This window comes from Chrysemys picta, chromosome 1, assembly GCF_011386835.1.
Source record: "Chrysemys picta bellii isolate R12L10 chromosome 1, ASM1138683v2, whole genome shotgun sequence".
Lineage (NCBI taxonomy): Eukaryota > Metazoa > Chordata > Testudines > Emydidae > Chrysemys > Chrysemys picta.
The window spans coordinates 16,652,075-16,669,404 of record NC_088791.1 but is presented as its reverse complement, the minus strand read 5'-3'; the positions used below and the strand labels follow the sequence as shown (position 1 = coordinate 16,669,404).

At 43.5% G+C, this 17,330-nt stretch overlaps 1 protein-coding gene across 7 annotated transcripts in view; it reads right to left on the bottom strand.

Moving 5' to 3' along the window:
- The window catches only part of OPTN (optineurin), a 40,400-nt gene that overhangs the window by 12,537 nt on the left and 10,533 nt on the right, over positions 1-17,330 (bottom strand). For 3 of the 7 annotated variants that reach the window (XM_065553275.1, XM_065553304.1, XM_065553279.1), the window contains 8 exons: positions 13,124-13,294; positions 11,638-11,717; positions 9,258-9,392; positions 7,412-7,502; positions 5,492-5,607; positions 4,508-4,657; positions 1,637-1,730; positions 700-858 (listed from right to left, as the gene is read on the bottom strand). In XM_065553275.1, coding sequence (XP_065409347.1) covers positions 700-858; positions 1,637-1,730; positions 4,508-4,657; positions 5,492-5,607; positions 7,412-7,502; positions 9,258-9,392; positions 11,638-11,717; positions 13,124-13,294 — 996 coding nt within the window. The remainder of the gene's footprint in view (positions 1-699; positions 859-1,636; positions 1,731-4,507; positions 4,658-5,491; positions 5,608-7,411; positions 7,503-9,257; positions 9,393-11,637; positions 11,718-13,123; positions 13,295-17,330) is intronic. The other 4 variants (XM_065553283.1, XM_065553306.1, XM_065553289.1 and 1 more) reach the window with 2 other exon arrangements.

Sequence of the window (17,330 nt, the reverse complement as noted above, 5' to 3'; positions counted from 1 at the left end):
CCCATTTGCCAACACAGCCAACCAGTATGTTACTGTATTGCAATAGCCCCTATAAGCCCAACCAAAATCAGTGCCTGCGTTGTACTAGAAGGTGCACATACACATGGGAAGATGTAGTCCAAGACCCAAAGAGCTAATAGCAAAGAAAGGCTGGGAGAAATCAGGCATCATCATCTCCATTTTACAGGCAGGACTGATGCAACAACAGTGAGCAGGTGACTTGTCCAAGGTCATACAGAAAATCTCTGGCAGAGCCAGAAATTGGTCCCAGAACTCCAGAGTTCCAGTTCAAGACCAGCCTTCTTCCTATTCACACTTTACACCCATGACCTCATTTAATTTGACTAAAACCACCACTCTAACATTAAGGGAGCCAATTGAAAATAGAATATTTTTGTTCTATATCAACTACCAAACTTTTTATTGGTGGTGTGAACTTGTGTCACGTTCCAGACTCATTTAGTTCCCAGAAATCCCATCCATTAAGGTCAATGGTAGCTGGGAATTCACAGAAGTACAGATTCTACAAGGATCTATAGGGGAAACTCAAACAGGGAATTATATATCTGGACTCTTGTAAGTCTGTTTTAAATTATTCAGAGCAATTGCTTGAGCCATTAGGGTTTTTCTTCCAATTTCTGAACACTGGGAAGGAGAACTATCCAAGCCTCCCCGACTTTTCTGAAGGACACCCCGTACCTGAGCTCGGAGGACAGCCATGGTTTCAAGGTCTTCCTCCTGCTTAGCAATGGTCTGCTTCATTTCATCCATCTGTAGCTGTTTTGTAGCCAAAGCTCTCTCCGCCAGCTCTAGCTTTTTATTCAGGTCCTCTACCACCGCCTTATCCACTCTTGCCAACTGCAAGGAAAAATTCATTTAAATGGCCTGATTTCCCCCCACCCCTTCCCCAAAAAAGATCCATCAACTCAAGGCTACTTCCGGCTCCCAGATATACAGCTCCCACCAGTCCCCACTGTGTCAAGCCCAAAAGGAATCTCTTTATGCAGTCTATGAAGATCTTCCCTCTTTTTTTTTTTTTTTTTTTTAAACTGAAGAGTAAGGTCTCTGTTAAAAGTACTGGGAAAAGCAACCAAGTTCAAAGCTAAGGCTTAATTAACCCTATTCTTCCCGCTATTGCAACATATATTGTATAGTACTTTATTATATGTATTCCAGGAGCCCCAGTCATATATTGGGACCTGACTGGGTGAGGCACTGTAAAAAAAAAAAAAAAAACAACAACTAAAAAGAAGATCCCTGCCCCAAAGACCTTATTTTCTTAAGATTACACTAACATTTAGATGCTTAACTTCTGACTCTTGAGTTGGGATAGACTAAGAATTGCTGAAATGTATGCAATTGTGTCTCATTGCCGTAGCTTGCAGCCTACAGAGGATATCAGCACTAACCCAGCAGAGATGTGGTTCATTTTTAGTTGAAGTGGTGGGAGGTGGCGTTTGTGTTTTTGGAGCAGGAGATGTCAAGGTGTGTCCTTACTAATGACCATGAAATCTATGTGGCTATGGTGTATGGTAAAGCTGAAAAATCATGAAGTCATTGACCACAATATTGTTACAATCCACATTCATTTCTCTCCCCTAAAACTCATTGCAATTTCGCTTCATAACCAGTTTACCTCGTTGTTTTTTAGTTCTTCAATGGTTTTCATTGCATCACTGAGTTCAGGGAGAAGCTTGCTGTACGTATGCTGCAAGTCAGAAAACTTTGTCCTGTTTAAGAGAAAAAAAATTACATCTGAAATGCTACTTCTATCATCTTCCATTTTGTTAAATTGTTCCACTGGCTCCCACTTTAGGATTTCTTTCATCACTCCTCCCCGTCAAACTTGCAAATCCCCAGCGTTTAAGACACCGATCCAGAAAGCTGAAGGACTAACTATCAACTATCAGAATTTTCTCCAGTCTGACTTTACTTTTTTACAGGAAAATAAAAACAAAACAAAAAACCACAAAAACCTCTAACAACTTACAAATGGTATTTCAGTCTGACGATAAAAAGTAGCCTTCTATCCCTCACCATACCCTCTCTCAAAGTCTCTGGTGCTGGTCTTTTCACAGCTTTCAAGTCCAGAAGGGACCATTCCGATCACTTAAATCAGGCCTCCTGTAGTACAGGCCAAAGAATCTCACCCAATAATTTCAGCGCCAAGCCCATAGCTTCTGTGAGAGATACAGCATATCTTTTGAAAAGATAGCCAGTCTGGACTTGAAGATTTCAAGTGAAGGAGAATTTGCCATGTCCCTAGGTAAACTGCCCCAGTGGTGACTTACCCTCATTGTTAAAAATTTGTCCCTTATTTCCAGTCAGACTTTGTCTATCTTCAGCTTCCAGCCATTTGATCTCATTATGCTTTTTTCTGATAGATTAAATTGCCATATAATATCCAGGTAGGTGCTTATAGACCATGGAACAGTCACCTCTTTAACATCTCTTCATTAAATAAAATGGACTGAGCTAAGCTTTTGAAGTAGTGTTTCTTAACAGTTTTTAATTCTTCTATGACTATTATTTGTGGCGCTTCTTACCAAAACACTGACCCCAGCAGAGTCTGGAGGCATTGGTGTTTCCCATGCCCTCTTCTCTCACTCTTTCTGAGCAGCTTGGTTTTTTGCCTTCCTCTGCAGCATGAGGCATGGGCCACTTGTAGGTTTAAGCTAGTGTAAATGGTGGATTCTCTATATCCAAGTCTTTAAGCCATGATTTGAGAACTTCAGTAACTCAGCCAGAGTTTAGGGGTCTACTACAGAAGTGGGTGGGTGAGGTTCTGTGGCCTGCAGTGTGCAGGAGGTCAGACTAGATGATCATGATGGTCCCTTCTGACCTTAGAGTGTATGAGACTTCATCCATTCTCCTGGTGCCATCTGGGCCATTTGGGTTACTTTCTCTAGAGCAGGAGTTCTCAAACTTTATTGCACCACGACCCCCTTTGGACAACAAAAATTACTACGTGACCCCAGGAAGGGACCAAAGCCTGAGCCTGCCCAAGCCCCTGCTACCCTGGAGCGGGGCCAATGCCAAAGCCTGAGCCCTGCTGCCCCGAGCTGGGAGGAGGCAAAGCCCGGGACTCAGCCCAGGCAGGGGGCCTGTAACCGGAGCCCTGCCACTTAGGTCTGAAGCCCTCAGTCGTCAGCTTTGGCCCCGGGGTGGTGGGGCTTGGGCTTTAGCCCTGGACCCCAGCAAGTCTAATGCCAGTCATGGCGACCCCATTAAAATGGGGTTGTGATCCACTTTGGGGTTCTAACCCACAGCTGGAAAACCACTGCTCTAGAGCACCGTGCTCATGACCAGAGCGCTTCCAGTAACAATGTGAACATGTCTACAAACATTTGAGAGTATCCAGGGTACTGTCTTGTTCCCACCAGAGTAATGGTCAGTTCCCAAGACTTTCCTTAACGTAACTGTCTTCAAGCCCTGCATATAACTGATTGCAGCTCTTGGGTCCAAGGAAGTGACAAATTAGGGAACTGCTCACAAGAGCCTGTTATAATAATTAATCCAACTGATCTGCCTTGGTACTGAAATGCCTGGTAGACCTTGCTCAGTATCTACAAGCATAAACTGCTTGTCTTGATTTTCAAGGCCCCTCACAGCCTATCCTAAAATTTGTGTCTATGTCTGTCAGACTGGAGTAGTTCAGTTTTATGGCTGGTCACATGTAGCCAGCATTTGGATGTAACCTCAGAGGGGAGGTTCCTCAGATTTATCCTTAAAAAATAATTCAGTTGCATTTCCACTTTCTTTTGTAAGCCAAGTGAAGAAAATGCCTATTATGTAGCAACCTGGGGAATTAAACTTAGTCCAGACAAGTGAAATTATTAACTGGCTGCTGGACAAAACTACCAACCTGCAGAAATTCCTGCTGATTGGGAGATGAGCCCCGTGCTACACGCTGGGGACAGCATATGGGTAACTAGCCAAGTGCAGTCTTTCAAAAATGCATTGTGAGTATGTTTGTGCAGCTCCATAGGAAGAATTTAATAAAATACAGTAACAGGCTAGGCAAAGTATCCATTTCTTCACCTTTTGTAAGGAAAAAGCCAAGATGGGAAGCCAGTTTGTGTTTCTGGCCTCAGGCTGGACACAGTAAGTTAATGTACGCAATATTTGAAGGCAGGGATCTGTTTAGATCAGCAACACGTCCCTGAGATGGCAAAGTACAACTTGTGCCCTTCTCTAGCTGTATACAAGTCAGAGGTTAGAGCTGGGATTTCCCCAAAGGTTGGGGCTCTTTGGAAGTGAAGATCCACTTTGGGCCTACTGTAGAGAGAGGTTTGAATTGTCAACTTTGATAAACGGAAGCTATCTGAATCCAGTTCAGATTAATCTCTACAAGCTCAATTTAACGGGGGTGGGGTGGGGGGGGGGGGAAGGAGTATGCACACACAGTCACATCTGAGATTCAATTACTCCTTGGATACGTTACCATAGATTCTCCCCACCTGACCTCTACATATCTTTGTAAAGTACAAAATCTTGTCACACTCACTTTTCTTCCTTTGTTTTGGCTTGTTCCAGTTTGAGCTCTGACTGCATGCTCTCCACCTGAAGCTCTAGCTTTTTAATGCTATATAGGTGCTGCTGCCTCTCATCCAAATCTGCTGAAGTAACAGAGTTTTTTCTTTCAAGTATCTGACACCTGACAAAAAGGAAGGAGAGTGGTTATCTTTCCTATCTCCCTTTTTTTGATGGAAGTCATCATGATGGGTATCATACAAAGAGAACCTATATTTGTGATTAATATTTACCCCCAAAGCTTATTTCATGAGACTGAAGAAAAAACCCCATGCACAACTGTAAGAAAATAAAGGGATTGAACTATACCCTTTTCTTTAGGTTATATGCTCTCAAAAAGATGGGAATTGTGGCTAAAAGTTTTTTAAAAAGTGCCTAAAGTGAGGCTCTTACTTTTTTTTAAATGCACCTAATTAAGTGGCCTGATTTTCAAGTGTGCTGAGAACTCGTGTGAATAATGGTTCAAATTGGGCCCTTACCTGCTTTTCTTAAGATTGCAAATCTCTTCCTTCAAGGGATTTCATTTATTTTAAAATGCCTCTTCACATCAGAAGGGATTAAATCCTCAGTCTGTAAATGAGGATTCACATGGTCTATTGCTAACTCTGCTTGACTCGGGGTGGCATCTCAAAACTTGCGAAAGCCACTGAGGACTAGAACCTCAAAGGTATTTTAGGCACCTAACTCCCACAGAAATAAATAGTAGTCAGGTGCCTAAATACTTTTGGATATCTGGGCCTTTGTTTCCGGACCTGTAAAATGAGATTAATACATACCCACTTCTCAGAAGTATCATAAGGCTTAATCAATAATAATATCTAGCTTTAATATAGTGCTTTTCATAAGTAGAACTGAAAGCACTAGTTAGTGTTTGTAAAGCTTGTTAAACTCCCCAGATGGAAGGGGTTATGAACATTAAGATGATCATCAGCAGAACATTTCCTTTTCTGAGCCTTACTTTTCTTGAAGCCTCTTCTGGATCAGCTCAGCTTCTTTTAATTTAGCATGGGCCTCCTGAAGTTCTTTGAAGAGGGATGAGACCTGCAGGTTCAGGATTTCTATTTCACTACCAACCTGTCAGAAAGAAGGATATTATACTTAGACAATTCAAGATTTGAAAACTGCAAACAAACTAGACACCTATATCAGGCAACCACCATTCTCTTTCTAAAGAGAATAGCACAAATCATTCAGCACCAGTAAACTCTGCTCCACTGTGAGATTAATATAAAGATCTTGCAATTGCTGAGCATTCCTAAAGAAAGCAGAGCTGCAATTTTGGGCACCCCAAACATCTTTAAAATTCTGGGGAAATGGCCACAGACTACCTCTCCAACCATCACCTGCCTCCAAACAGGAAAGTAATGACAGGCAAACTCCAGCATCATGTGACCTCTCAACTTCCTGAAAACTTCAAGACCAGGGGACAGCACAGCCACAACCCTAGTGGCACTTTAAGACAACTCTCCTCCTAACAATGGACAAAAGTCATCTCCAAGCTGCTGCTGACCCGCTTACATGACTTAGCTGGAGTAGATGGTACAGTATTGCAACAGCTGCAGTCTTCTCTCTCACACCAGACTCAGTGGTGATGGGTAACTGCTCCTGGTCCCTCAGGGCTCTCACCTGCATGGTCTCCAAAAGATCCACCCTGCTCTCCTGGCCCCCTACAACATCTGCATTGGTGAAAGCTGCTTGGAGAGTTGGTGAAACAACATGAGCTCTGCTGCCAACACCACATTGAGGAAACCCAGCTATACACTTCATGTTTTCACAGATGCAGCCAGCACAGTCATAAATATGTCACAATGCCTACATCTGGATTAAGGGTATCTGACTCAACCTGAACCCAGGCAAGACTGAAGTGATCAGAAGAGGAAAATACTTGAAGAAATTTGCTAGGACATCTCCCACCCTGTTCATCAGACGGATATGGAGAGGTAGTTTGGCTGGGATACTACCTGGTCATTTAGGGGATGGTGAGTATCAAATGGCTGGGATTCCCCTACCCTTCAAATGGTTTGTGGCGGCAAAAAAAAAAAAAAAAAACCCCCACACAAACACACCACCTTCTTCCACTTTCAGCTGCTACAATCCTCTACCCCTTCTACCTTGAAAATCTAGCCCCAATAATCCACGCGTTTATCACCTTCAGACTTGATTACTATAATTCACTGTACTTGTGGCTAAACATTCGAGCAACAGAGAAACCAGCTTATGCAGAATACAAATGCCAGCCACTGTGAGCTTACTACTTTGTTCTTCATTGGCTTCCACTGTCAGTTCAAGGCCTTAATTCGAAGGATTAAAACCCAGCTATATCAGTGACTGCATCTATGTCCAAGACAGTTGTGCTCCTCCATGGAAATGAACTCACCAAAACCAGGGGGGGAAATGCATTAATGCTAGGAGAGAAATAACCCCCATCCAAACATGGATTCAGGCCTGAACTCTGCAGCTAGGGTCTGTCTTTTACACCATATTGCCAGTGGATTGTGGCCCAAGACATGGGAGGATTACTCCAAATTAGAGGGATTCTCTGTGGGCATAAAAGCTCCTATGTCACTCCTTCATGCCCTGTTTAGAGGGCATGGTCAAGATAGTTGGGCATGAGTGGGACTCCACTATGTTCCACTGATTCCCGGCTGCTGTAACTGCCTCTTGGAGCCATTGGTAGTTTGTGTAATTTAGAACAACCTTCAGGAGAACCAGTCCAGGAGCAGGGGAGCATGGAGTTCACCTTTGTATCTTCCTCTTGAGCTTTGCCCAATGCTCCTCAGGTTCAGCCAAAGGGCTGGACACTTGTATCATTAACACCAATCTTGCCTGACCCAGTTCTTTGTAGTTGCTCAAAATCACCCAGATGACTGGTACATACCGTCTTTGCCCTTTCATCCTCTTCTTCTGCCCATTCCGTTTGAGTTCCACTCTCCAGATAATCAGCCACTTCCTTCTCCAGCGTTGATAGCCTGAGAAACGTAAGGAGCCAATGACGACAGTTTCAACACGCATTCAGTATGAGATAATTAACATTTTAAAAAGTGGGAGCATTCAGAAACCATATGCTATTGCTGTATATATTACTCTAACATTAACATTTCCCGTAGGAGTCAAAAAAAAAAAAAAAAATAAGCACACACTGAAATATGAAGATATGTCCAGAAGCTGATTTTTTTTTTTCTTTTGGATTCCCCCACATACCTTGCCCTTACTTCATTTTTATATATAAAGACATACAAGTTAATTTTCATGGTACAGGAATAAATGGGGATTCAGCTGTAATGATCAATGTTCATAGTGATCATGCCACAGTACAAATGAAAGCTACTTTCCAAAAATCTTTTTCTATGGGTATGGATGCATCTGTCCCTTGCGTCTCTTGGAAGTTGGGAATACGATCAGAAATATCAATTCTGAATCCATTTTTTCCTTTGAGGTTTTCAAATGGTAAGGAGAATTTCACACTTTTTTGAGGATACATCTACACTACAAATTAAGGTGCAATTAATTTGTGGGTAGGTACATCCATACTAACTGTAATATAGCAGCATGGACTCTAGTGTGGGCTAACAACCTGAGTACATAGTGTCCCAGGCAGGCTTTTACTGGGGCAGTTAGCCTATGCAGAAACCTGTGACAACTACATTTTCACTGCTATTGTTACCTGTGCTAACCAGATTAAAGCCAGCATGTGTACGCCTGCCAACACTACAAAAAACAATTTAAACTGCAGTGTAGACATACCCTGAGGACATGCCTACGCTGCTATTAAACACCCTCAGCTCGCCCGTGTCAGCCTGAGGGGCTTTGGCCATGGAGCTATTTAATTGTGGTGTAGCTATATGGTGTAGCTCAGGCTGGAGGTGTTTAATTGCATGGTGTTTAATTGCAGTGTAGACATTGCCAATAGCCCAATTACTTTCTGGATAAGCTGGTTTTCACTTCTAGGAAGGCCGTTTAGAACCATTATGTGACTGATTTGCACTGGTATAGTGTCTACTCTGAACAGATCTCATACGGTCCTTGCAAAATGGAAATCGTGGAGCAGCTTCTGCTCATACCAGTGAAATTCCATTAACTTGAACAGTTACTTCCAATTTACACCAATGTGACTGAGCTTATGCAGTTTCATCTGGGACATTCATTTTAGGTATCTGGAATTAAATTTATTTTAGGCATTCTAGGGAGCTTTCAAAAAAAGATGTATCTGAGAGTCTCAAACATTAAAGAATTAAAGCCCTGTGAAGTAACTATTGTTATTCCACTATATAAAATTTGACTTGCCCAAGGTTCCCTAGAAAGGACATCACACCATGAGAATATTTCATTGGAAAACTGCAGAGAACAGTGTGTGAGCAATTCATGAGGTAAAATGTTCTCAAATATCCATCATACCATTTCACTTCCATTTTGGGAAACTGCAAACCCAGAGGGGGCAATGGGAAAAGGATCCTGAGCTGCTGTGTGTTAAGAGAATTAAGAGAACAGGAGATAGAAGAAGAGAACCTGTGATTTACCCCTCCCATGGCTACAATAAAGGAGTCCTTATGAGATAAATGTTAGTCAATGCACAGCGACATGTACTACAGCCCATATACTACTGTCAACATCATATTGACATTTTAGCTTGTCCCTGTCTAGCCACGGGTTTGGTAGCTTTGGCTGAAATGGTTCTAAGGGATAATGGTTGCAATTCAAAATATTTGTTACCATCTATTATATACCTCTCCTTGTGTTCTTGAAGTTCCTTTTCAAGGGTCTCCCTCATCTGAGTCTCATTTCTAAGGCAACAAAGAAGTTGGCTAACAGTAAGCTCTTCAGATTCCAAATTATTTGGTTCATCCACAGATCTGCTCCTGCTATGATCAAACATGCTATTAGTACAGGTGATTACAAATTAATTTTACAGTCCACCATTTGCCTAGCTGAATGCCAAGATTTTCAGAAGTGACTAGTGATTCTGGATGCCCAACTTAAGACACCTTATAGCAGGGGTCGGCAACCTACGGCACGCGAGCCGATTCTGAGTGGCACGCAGCTCCCTGCCGCAGTCCCGGCCCCCAGCCCCACTCAGCCCCCACCCTGCTCACCGCTCTCCCCTGCGGGGGCAGGAGGCAGAAGCTTGATTCTGCGGCAGCCAAGCTTCCCCCCTCCCCCGCTTCTTCCCCCAGCGTGGTGCTTTCCTGCCCCTCCTCCTCTCAGTCCCTGGCCCTAGCGAGGGGGAGGGGTAGGGAGAGGGGGAAGAGCGGCAGTGTGCTCCCTGCTCCGTAGAGGACACAGAGAGAGGTAGGGACGGAGCCTGGGGGAAGGGGGTGGAACAGGGCATATCCCTTCCAGCCCCCTGCCCTGAGCCGCTCAGGGCAGGGGGCTGGGAGCACCCCCACGAGCCGAGCACCCCAGCCTTCTGCCCTGCACCCCCCACCCCAACACACACCCATCCCTCTGCCCTGCACCCCCACAGCCCCATCCCTCTGCTCTGAACCCCCTCCCACACACTCAGCCTTCTGCCCTGCACCCCCCACATTCCCCAGCCTTCTGCCCTGCACCCCCCCACCCCAAAACACACCCAGCCTTCTCCCCTGCACCCCCACGCCCCCAGCCTTCTACCCTGCACCCCCCCACCCCAACACACACCCAGCCTTCTGCCCTGCACCCCCACAGCCCCATCCCTCTGCCCTGAACCCCCCCCACACACATTCAGCCTTCTGCCCTGCACCCCCCACAACCCCAGCCCTCTGCCCTGATCTCTGAACCTCCTCCACACACACCCCAGCCTTCTGCCCTGAACCCCCTCCCCCAGCCCTCTGCCCTGACCCCTGAAACACTCCCCCCCACCCCCCCTCAGGTCTGGGGTCCCGGCCACAGGCCCTGATCAGCCCTCTGCCGGCCTAGGTGAACAGAACCCCAGGCTGGCAGCAAGCTGAGCAGGCTGGTGGCGTAAGATCAGCATTTTAATTTAATTTTAAATGACACTTTTTAAACATTTTGAAAACCTTGTTTACTTTACATACAATAGTTTAGTTATATAATATAGACTTATAGAAAGAGACCTTCTAAAAATGTTAAAATGCATTACCGGCACGCGAAACCTTAAATTAGAGTGAATAAATGAAGACTCGGCACACCACTTCTGAAAGGTTGCCGACCCCTGCCTTATAGGGATCACATTTTCAGAAATTGTTGAGAACCAGCCCTCTGAAAGTCAGGCCCTATTAGGATGTCTCAAGTTGGACATCCAGAAAATGAGTTTTGCCAAAAGACTAAAATAGTGGCAGCCCATGATCTTCAAGATCTGGCTCCATGACCATGAGTGCAGTTCTTGCTTTGAGCACCACTTCAAAAACAGCTCATAACAAGAGGGAGGATGTATTTAACCACTTAACTGAGTAGATCTATGCAAAAACAGAAACCTGACATTTAAAATATTCACAAATATATTATAGGTCATTTTGTGGAACCAAAGTGTTGCTTTTCATGATGGATGTCTTCACAAAATGGCTTTTCCAATTAAACTTCACATCTCTCTACAAAACAATTCCCCCCCGCCCCAAAATCCCAGTAAAATGACATTTTCAGTAAAATTGCCTTATTTTTGAGCCAATAAACCCTGTAGTATTTCAGCCCCATAAAATGCTTGTTTATGTCAGATTATGATAGTGGAAGACACAGTAGTTCAAGACATCAAATCTGAGACCTCACTACAAGTAATAGGGAAATTAACTTTCCTGTGATATGACACAACCTTCCACTCCTTGTGGCGTGGGAGTGTGTGTCTGGCTATTCACTATGTTCATACTCCCTACATTTTGTGATAGGATGTATAGGAATCATATTACGTGCTACTGAAATGTAGCAAGCATGTCACATGGGATTATCTAAGCCAGTCCTTGCTACTAAATTGGGCAGCATCCAAAATGGAAACTTTAATAGTATCAGCTGCCTAAGCCTATGAAGAAGTACAAGTTCAGCAAGGAAAAAAGCCTCAGGTATAAGAGTTCATGTGAAGATAGAATTGTGAGAGGAGTCTTAAGCAATACATTCTGTGATTTAAAAAAAAAAAAAAAAAAAAAAATCAAGCTTGAAACAGCCCCAGACTCCACATACATGTAGGCAGCTGCTTTGTTGGTCCTTTGGTTATTAGCAACATCCTGATTTTCTTTTAAAGCTGCATTTGATTCTCCCTCCTATTGGGGATAAAAAGAATATTAGCTTTGGTATTACACTAGCTAGCGACAACTTGGAATCTGCTTTTATTTCATTTACTTTTTAAATAACAGAAAGGTGAGGAAGAATGACACCATGACAATACAACTACACAAGATTCTGGGGAATAAATCTCACATTTGGAAATTTTAAAAGTTAATATTTAACATGTACTCTGGCCACCCCGTTATACAGATCAAGTGAGAAGGACAATAGAGAAGCCATACCTTCCCCCTGCAATCTTTTGCTATTAATTTTTTCCTTAACAAAAAAATCAGATCAGGCAATTGACATGCTCATCAATATCAGAGATGACTTCCAGTATAGGTCTAACAACCACTCATTTGTGGGAAGCCAACAATCTGCCCTCCCATAGGGAATAATTTCTCTCTGCCAATATAGAGCCCAATGCCTTCCTGATTGAATTTTGTAGCCATAATGGGGCATAAGTTGAGCTTGCAGCTTGAAGCTTCCCCAGCAACTCTAGAACCTCAATGAGTGAGGGTGAATTAAACCCCCTCAGCCTCACGCAGCAATTGCCCTTCCAGGCATGGATCCACTACCATGAAAATGATCAAGAAATGATTGATTTTGTCCATGAAGAAGCCTCCACAGATTCAATGGTGATAGTAAAAGTAGCTCTCTCTGTCTTTAGCACAGTTACGACACAGAAGTTTTGAATATCTAAAAATTGAGTTAAACTGAGCTTGACAGCATCTCTAATTTCTGTCGACAGAAAATGGAACCCTTTCCTTGCCACCAGGAGAGAAAAAAAAACAAACCCCACACATACAAGTTTCCCCTGAACTAAATACAGCACAAAAGCGAACCTATGGCATGCAATGCCTGCTCCAGGCATCTCCCTGGAATGGAGTCAGCGCAGTGTGCAGGAAACAGACTGAACAGGAGAGAATGGAGAACAGAAACGCCATCTAGTTCTCCAGCCCTCACTCACACACACATAAGGGCCCTCTTACTATAGGAGACGGTAGACAAAAATCCCTTTAAAGAATAATCCCCAACATAAAGTTAACTACTCAAAACTACTCAAAAAACCAGTATGTTATTCACTCACGCTAGGGTATAACTTCTGTGCAACCTGTGTTGCTGCTATTAGGGTTGGGGTTGCTAGTCCCCCTCTCAAAGTGGCATACTGTCTTTTCAACACATTGCACAGGGACTGAGCTGTGCATTTACCTTTACTATTACAGGAAACTGCACTGCTAAATCCCTCACAGATCACACAGAAATTTGCCCTCGAAAATATCCTGTCTTAACCACAAAGACTTTTCAGATTGTGCTTTCTGTACTCTTCCTGCAATAGGCCAACTGATAATTCTTGAAGCAAAAATATGGTGCTGTTAATGATTTGTTCCCAATAACTTACACTCATTCTGATCTCAACAAAAGAGTCCTCTGTCGAAGGGACATTGAGTTTGAGCTGTAGTTCTGAAACGATGGCAAGCAGATCTGCCTTCTCAGCCTGGAGCCGCAGCAACTGTGTCTTCAGCTGCTTAGTTTCCTGGGTCATTTCCTCCCTAGGAACTGTGCAGTTCTCCTGGGAAAGATGTAAAATACACACCATATTATCCAAACAGAAATCCAAAACTACTCAAGCAGAGGTTCTGAGGCAAAGACAACACAACAGCATCCCAAACACCCTGACCACTGTTAGGTATGCCTAGAAAAAGTCAGTGAATAAACTATTTAAATTTGCTTTGATCAAACTGCATTAAACTAAGTTATCAAATGATGCAACCACCTCCTGAAAGGCTGGAGCCCAGTTTAGAAAAATGCACCTGATTCTCCTCGTCAACACTGCTGTAAACCAGGAGTAACTCCATTCAAGTCAACGGACCCACACTGGTGTAAGCAAGAGGAGACTCAAGCTCATTAAACCCAGTTCTCCCCTATCTACACTGTAAGAACAAACTGTGTTTTAAGTTAACCATGTCAGGGAGACAAATGTGTTTTCACTGGGTCCTTCAATACGGTAAATTCCATAGTGCCGACAGGACTATTTTAAATACTTGGCCAATACAGTGTTGGGGCCATGTAAATAGGTAGACTCTAAATCCTTTATCTCTTCATTCCTCATTCCCCATCATTGACTCCAACACTCTGGGCCCCATTTCCCACCAGTCTCTCCTTGGACATATAACTATTCCCTCTCCTGTGTACAGCCTTCTTCCTCACTTCTTTCTCCGACTCATCTGGGATCCTCCCTCCTCTCTGTCTGGAATCTCTCCAAATGCCCCCGTCTGCTCCTTTCCCTACAATCTCTCCTCCTATTCCCCATCTCTTCACATCTGTGATTTCCCCCGATACCTTCTTCCAAATCTTTCCCTCCTACCTCTTCCTTGGAAGGTCTCTCCAAATCCTCACAGCCTCCCCACATCTTGCCCAGAGTCTCTCCTCCCCCTCCTTGGGGGGTGGGGGGAAGATTTGAAGACCCCTTTTTTGGCCTCTACTTAACCATTTAGCTCCAGTTTCCACTCCTCCCTATGGTGTCTTGCTCCACTCCCTTGAGTTTGTCTCCCTCTGCCCCAGCAGGGCTTCACCACTCAGCTCACAGCCTACCGCACTGCCACTATGAGTTCTGGGCAACCCCCCTGAGTCTCCTCCATTCCCTTCTATGCTGCATCCTCTGCCCCAGTTCCTTCTCCTCCTCCCCCCACTATACATTCCCCAGCTCCTAAAGTTTTGTCATGCTGGCATCTGCTCTGGTGCTGCCTCTCCTCATATAGCATCTCCTCCACCTCCTGTTGCCTCTGATTTTGTGTTTAGACCAGGAGGGGAAGTAGCCTTATCACAGCCCTTGCTGGCAGGAAGGTAGAAGTGTAGGGGTTTTTCCTCTCAAAACCATTCTGAGTGCTAGTGTTGATAGTCTGTGAAGGCCAAAGGATGGATCTGTGATTCATCAGTAGTTGAAACTGTGAGAGCACATGAGGTCACCTAACGAGCAGCAAGTGGCTATGATGTATTTTAATTAAGAAAAGGCTAAAATGAAAAGATAGGATTCAAAGTGGCACTTAAATAAAGTTCATCTTAAATAAGGGACTATGTCACATTCTCTCTCTGAAGAGAATTTAGGTTACAATCAGGACAATTCCTTAAAAGGGAAAATAGTCTTGGCTTAAGTGACATTGTCAGGCTAGAAATCACAAACAGTAATAAGTGGCCTTGCCTAGGTCACCACCACAAGAGATTCTTAACCCTGAAAAAAAATCAAGTTTTACTTCTTGAATTTCTTTTAGTTCAGACAATGAAAACAAACTTGTCTCTAGCGGGTTCTGTGGCACCTTTAAGACGAACAGATGTATTGGGGAATAAGCTTTCGTGGGTGAATGCCCACTTCGTCAGACGCATGTAATGGAAATTTCCAGAGACAGGTATAAATATGCAGGCAAGAATCAGCAACCAGATCAGCTACAACATCACCGGTTCATTCACCTGCACGTCCACCAATGTTATATATGCCATCATGTGCCAGCAATGCCCCTCTGCTATGTACACTGGCCAAACTGGACAGTCATTACGTAAGAGGATAAATGGACACAAGTCAGATATCAGGAATGGCAATATACAAAAACCTGTAGGAGAACACTTCAACCTCCCTGGCCACACAATAGCAGATGTAAAGGTAGCCATCTTACAGCAAAAAAACTTCAGGACCAGACTCCAGAGAGAAACCGCTGAGCTTCAGTTCATTTGCAAATTTGACACCATCAGATCAGAATTAAACAAAGACTGTGAATGGCTATCCAACTACAGAAGCAGTTTCTCCTCCCTTGGTGTTCACACATCAACTGCTAGCAGAGGACCTCACCCTCCCTGATTGAACTAACTTTGTTATCTCCAGACTGATTCTTGCCTGCATATTTATACCTGCCCCTGGAAATTTCCATTACATGCGTCTGACGAAGTGGGCATTCACCCACGAAAGCTTATGCTCCAATACATCTGTTAGTCTCAAAGGTGCCACAGGACCCTATGTTGCTTTTTACAGATCCAGACTAACACGGCTACCCCTTTGAAACTTGTCTCTAGTCACTTTGATGTTTTCATACCCTGGCAAAAGCTGCAGGTCTTACTTTGCAAATCTTGAAGTCTGTTGTTGGTTAGCTTTTTTGAACAGAGCTTTCACAGGAAACAAAATAAAATATTCCAAAATATTAAAAGAAAAGCATCTCTCTCCGTGGTAGGCTTTGCAAAAAAAAAAAATTATTTGGCACAAAGTTTGATCTGACAGCATCACTTTAAAGAGAGGTTTTGAGAAACTAGTTTAACATACTATGAATTAAAAATGAACAGTTTTTTCTCTCTTAGAGCTCATCAAGGTCTAGACCGACAAACTCCTGGGCCTGCCAAGGGCTCCTAATAACTTCTGCCTATGCGGAATTCATTGCAGGATCAGAATCTTAGACTCCATGGTAGGACTCTGGTCTAACATGGGGTCTAACTCCTGCTCCGTGTTTTTTGTCTAAAAGGTGCTCTCATTCTTTTTACAATTATGTTTGTTCTTTTCTGATTTGATCATTCTCTTCTATTCTACCTATAGTGATTTCTCTCTTCCCTCTGTTCCCCACATACCCCACTCCTTTGGGGTTGGAAGATAGAGTCCTGCCCACCAGCCAAATGCAGAAAAGCATATTTCAGAGGACGAACAGGTGACAGAGTGAATTTGTGGACATCAAACTTTGAATGCCAGTGAGATGACAGCCTTGAATTTGAATGAACATAAGAACTGCCAGATTGGATAAGATTTGTAGTTCATCTAATACAAACTAATAATAATAAACAACCAGTATCCTGCAACATTGGCTAGAACCAAATGCTTCAAAGGAAGGTGCAAGAAGTCCCTTAGTAGGCAGATGTGCGATAATCTGCCCCCATGAAGATCTCATCCTAATCCCTAATAGTTGGTTTAAACCCTGAAGTATGAATTTTAAATAAACGTTCTACGCCTGAAGGTGCAAATATATCTCCACATACATATCCCAGGTACAAACCTTAAACAAGTTTCTTCAATATAGGCCTCCTGCATGACAATACATGCAGATCAATGTTGCCATGCTATTAAATGGCTACCTCATGGGGCAGAGCTGGCGCTAGGCATAAGCAAACCAAGCAATTGCTTAGGGCCCTGAGCAGCTCAAGAGGGCCCCCATTTCCTTTTTAGTATTTCTTGTATGTGGGGAAGGGGCAGAAATATTCCTGCTTAAGGCACCTCCGACCCTGTTTCAAACCACTCAGTTACAAAGCAACTTTCGCCATTACTTAGAGGGATGCAGACAGGCAGTTTAGATTGACTCAAAATATAGGTACTGCAGACCAAAGATGCATTTGGCCCAACATGAACAAAAGTATTTTTATGACTTAAAAACAGTTAGATGGAAATAGTGGGAAGGGTTTCTGGTGGTATTTTTTTTTTTTCCCATTTACACTTCCCCCTGTAACACTGGAAGCCCAAACGCAACAGCACTAAACTAGTGCATGAGAAGGAAAAAACTAACTAGGAAAAAAACCAAAACCAAAAGAGAAACATGACTAAACAGAACAGAGAATGAAAAGTGAATGAGATGGCCGAAGTT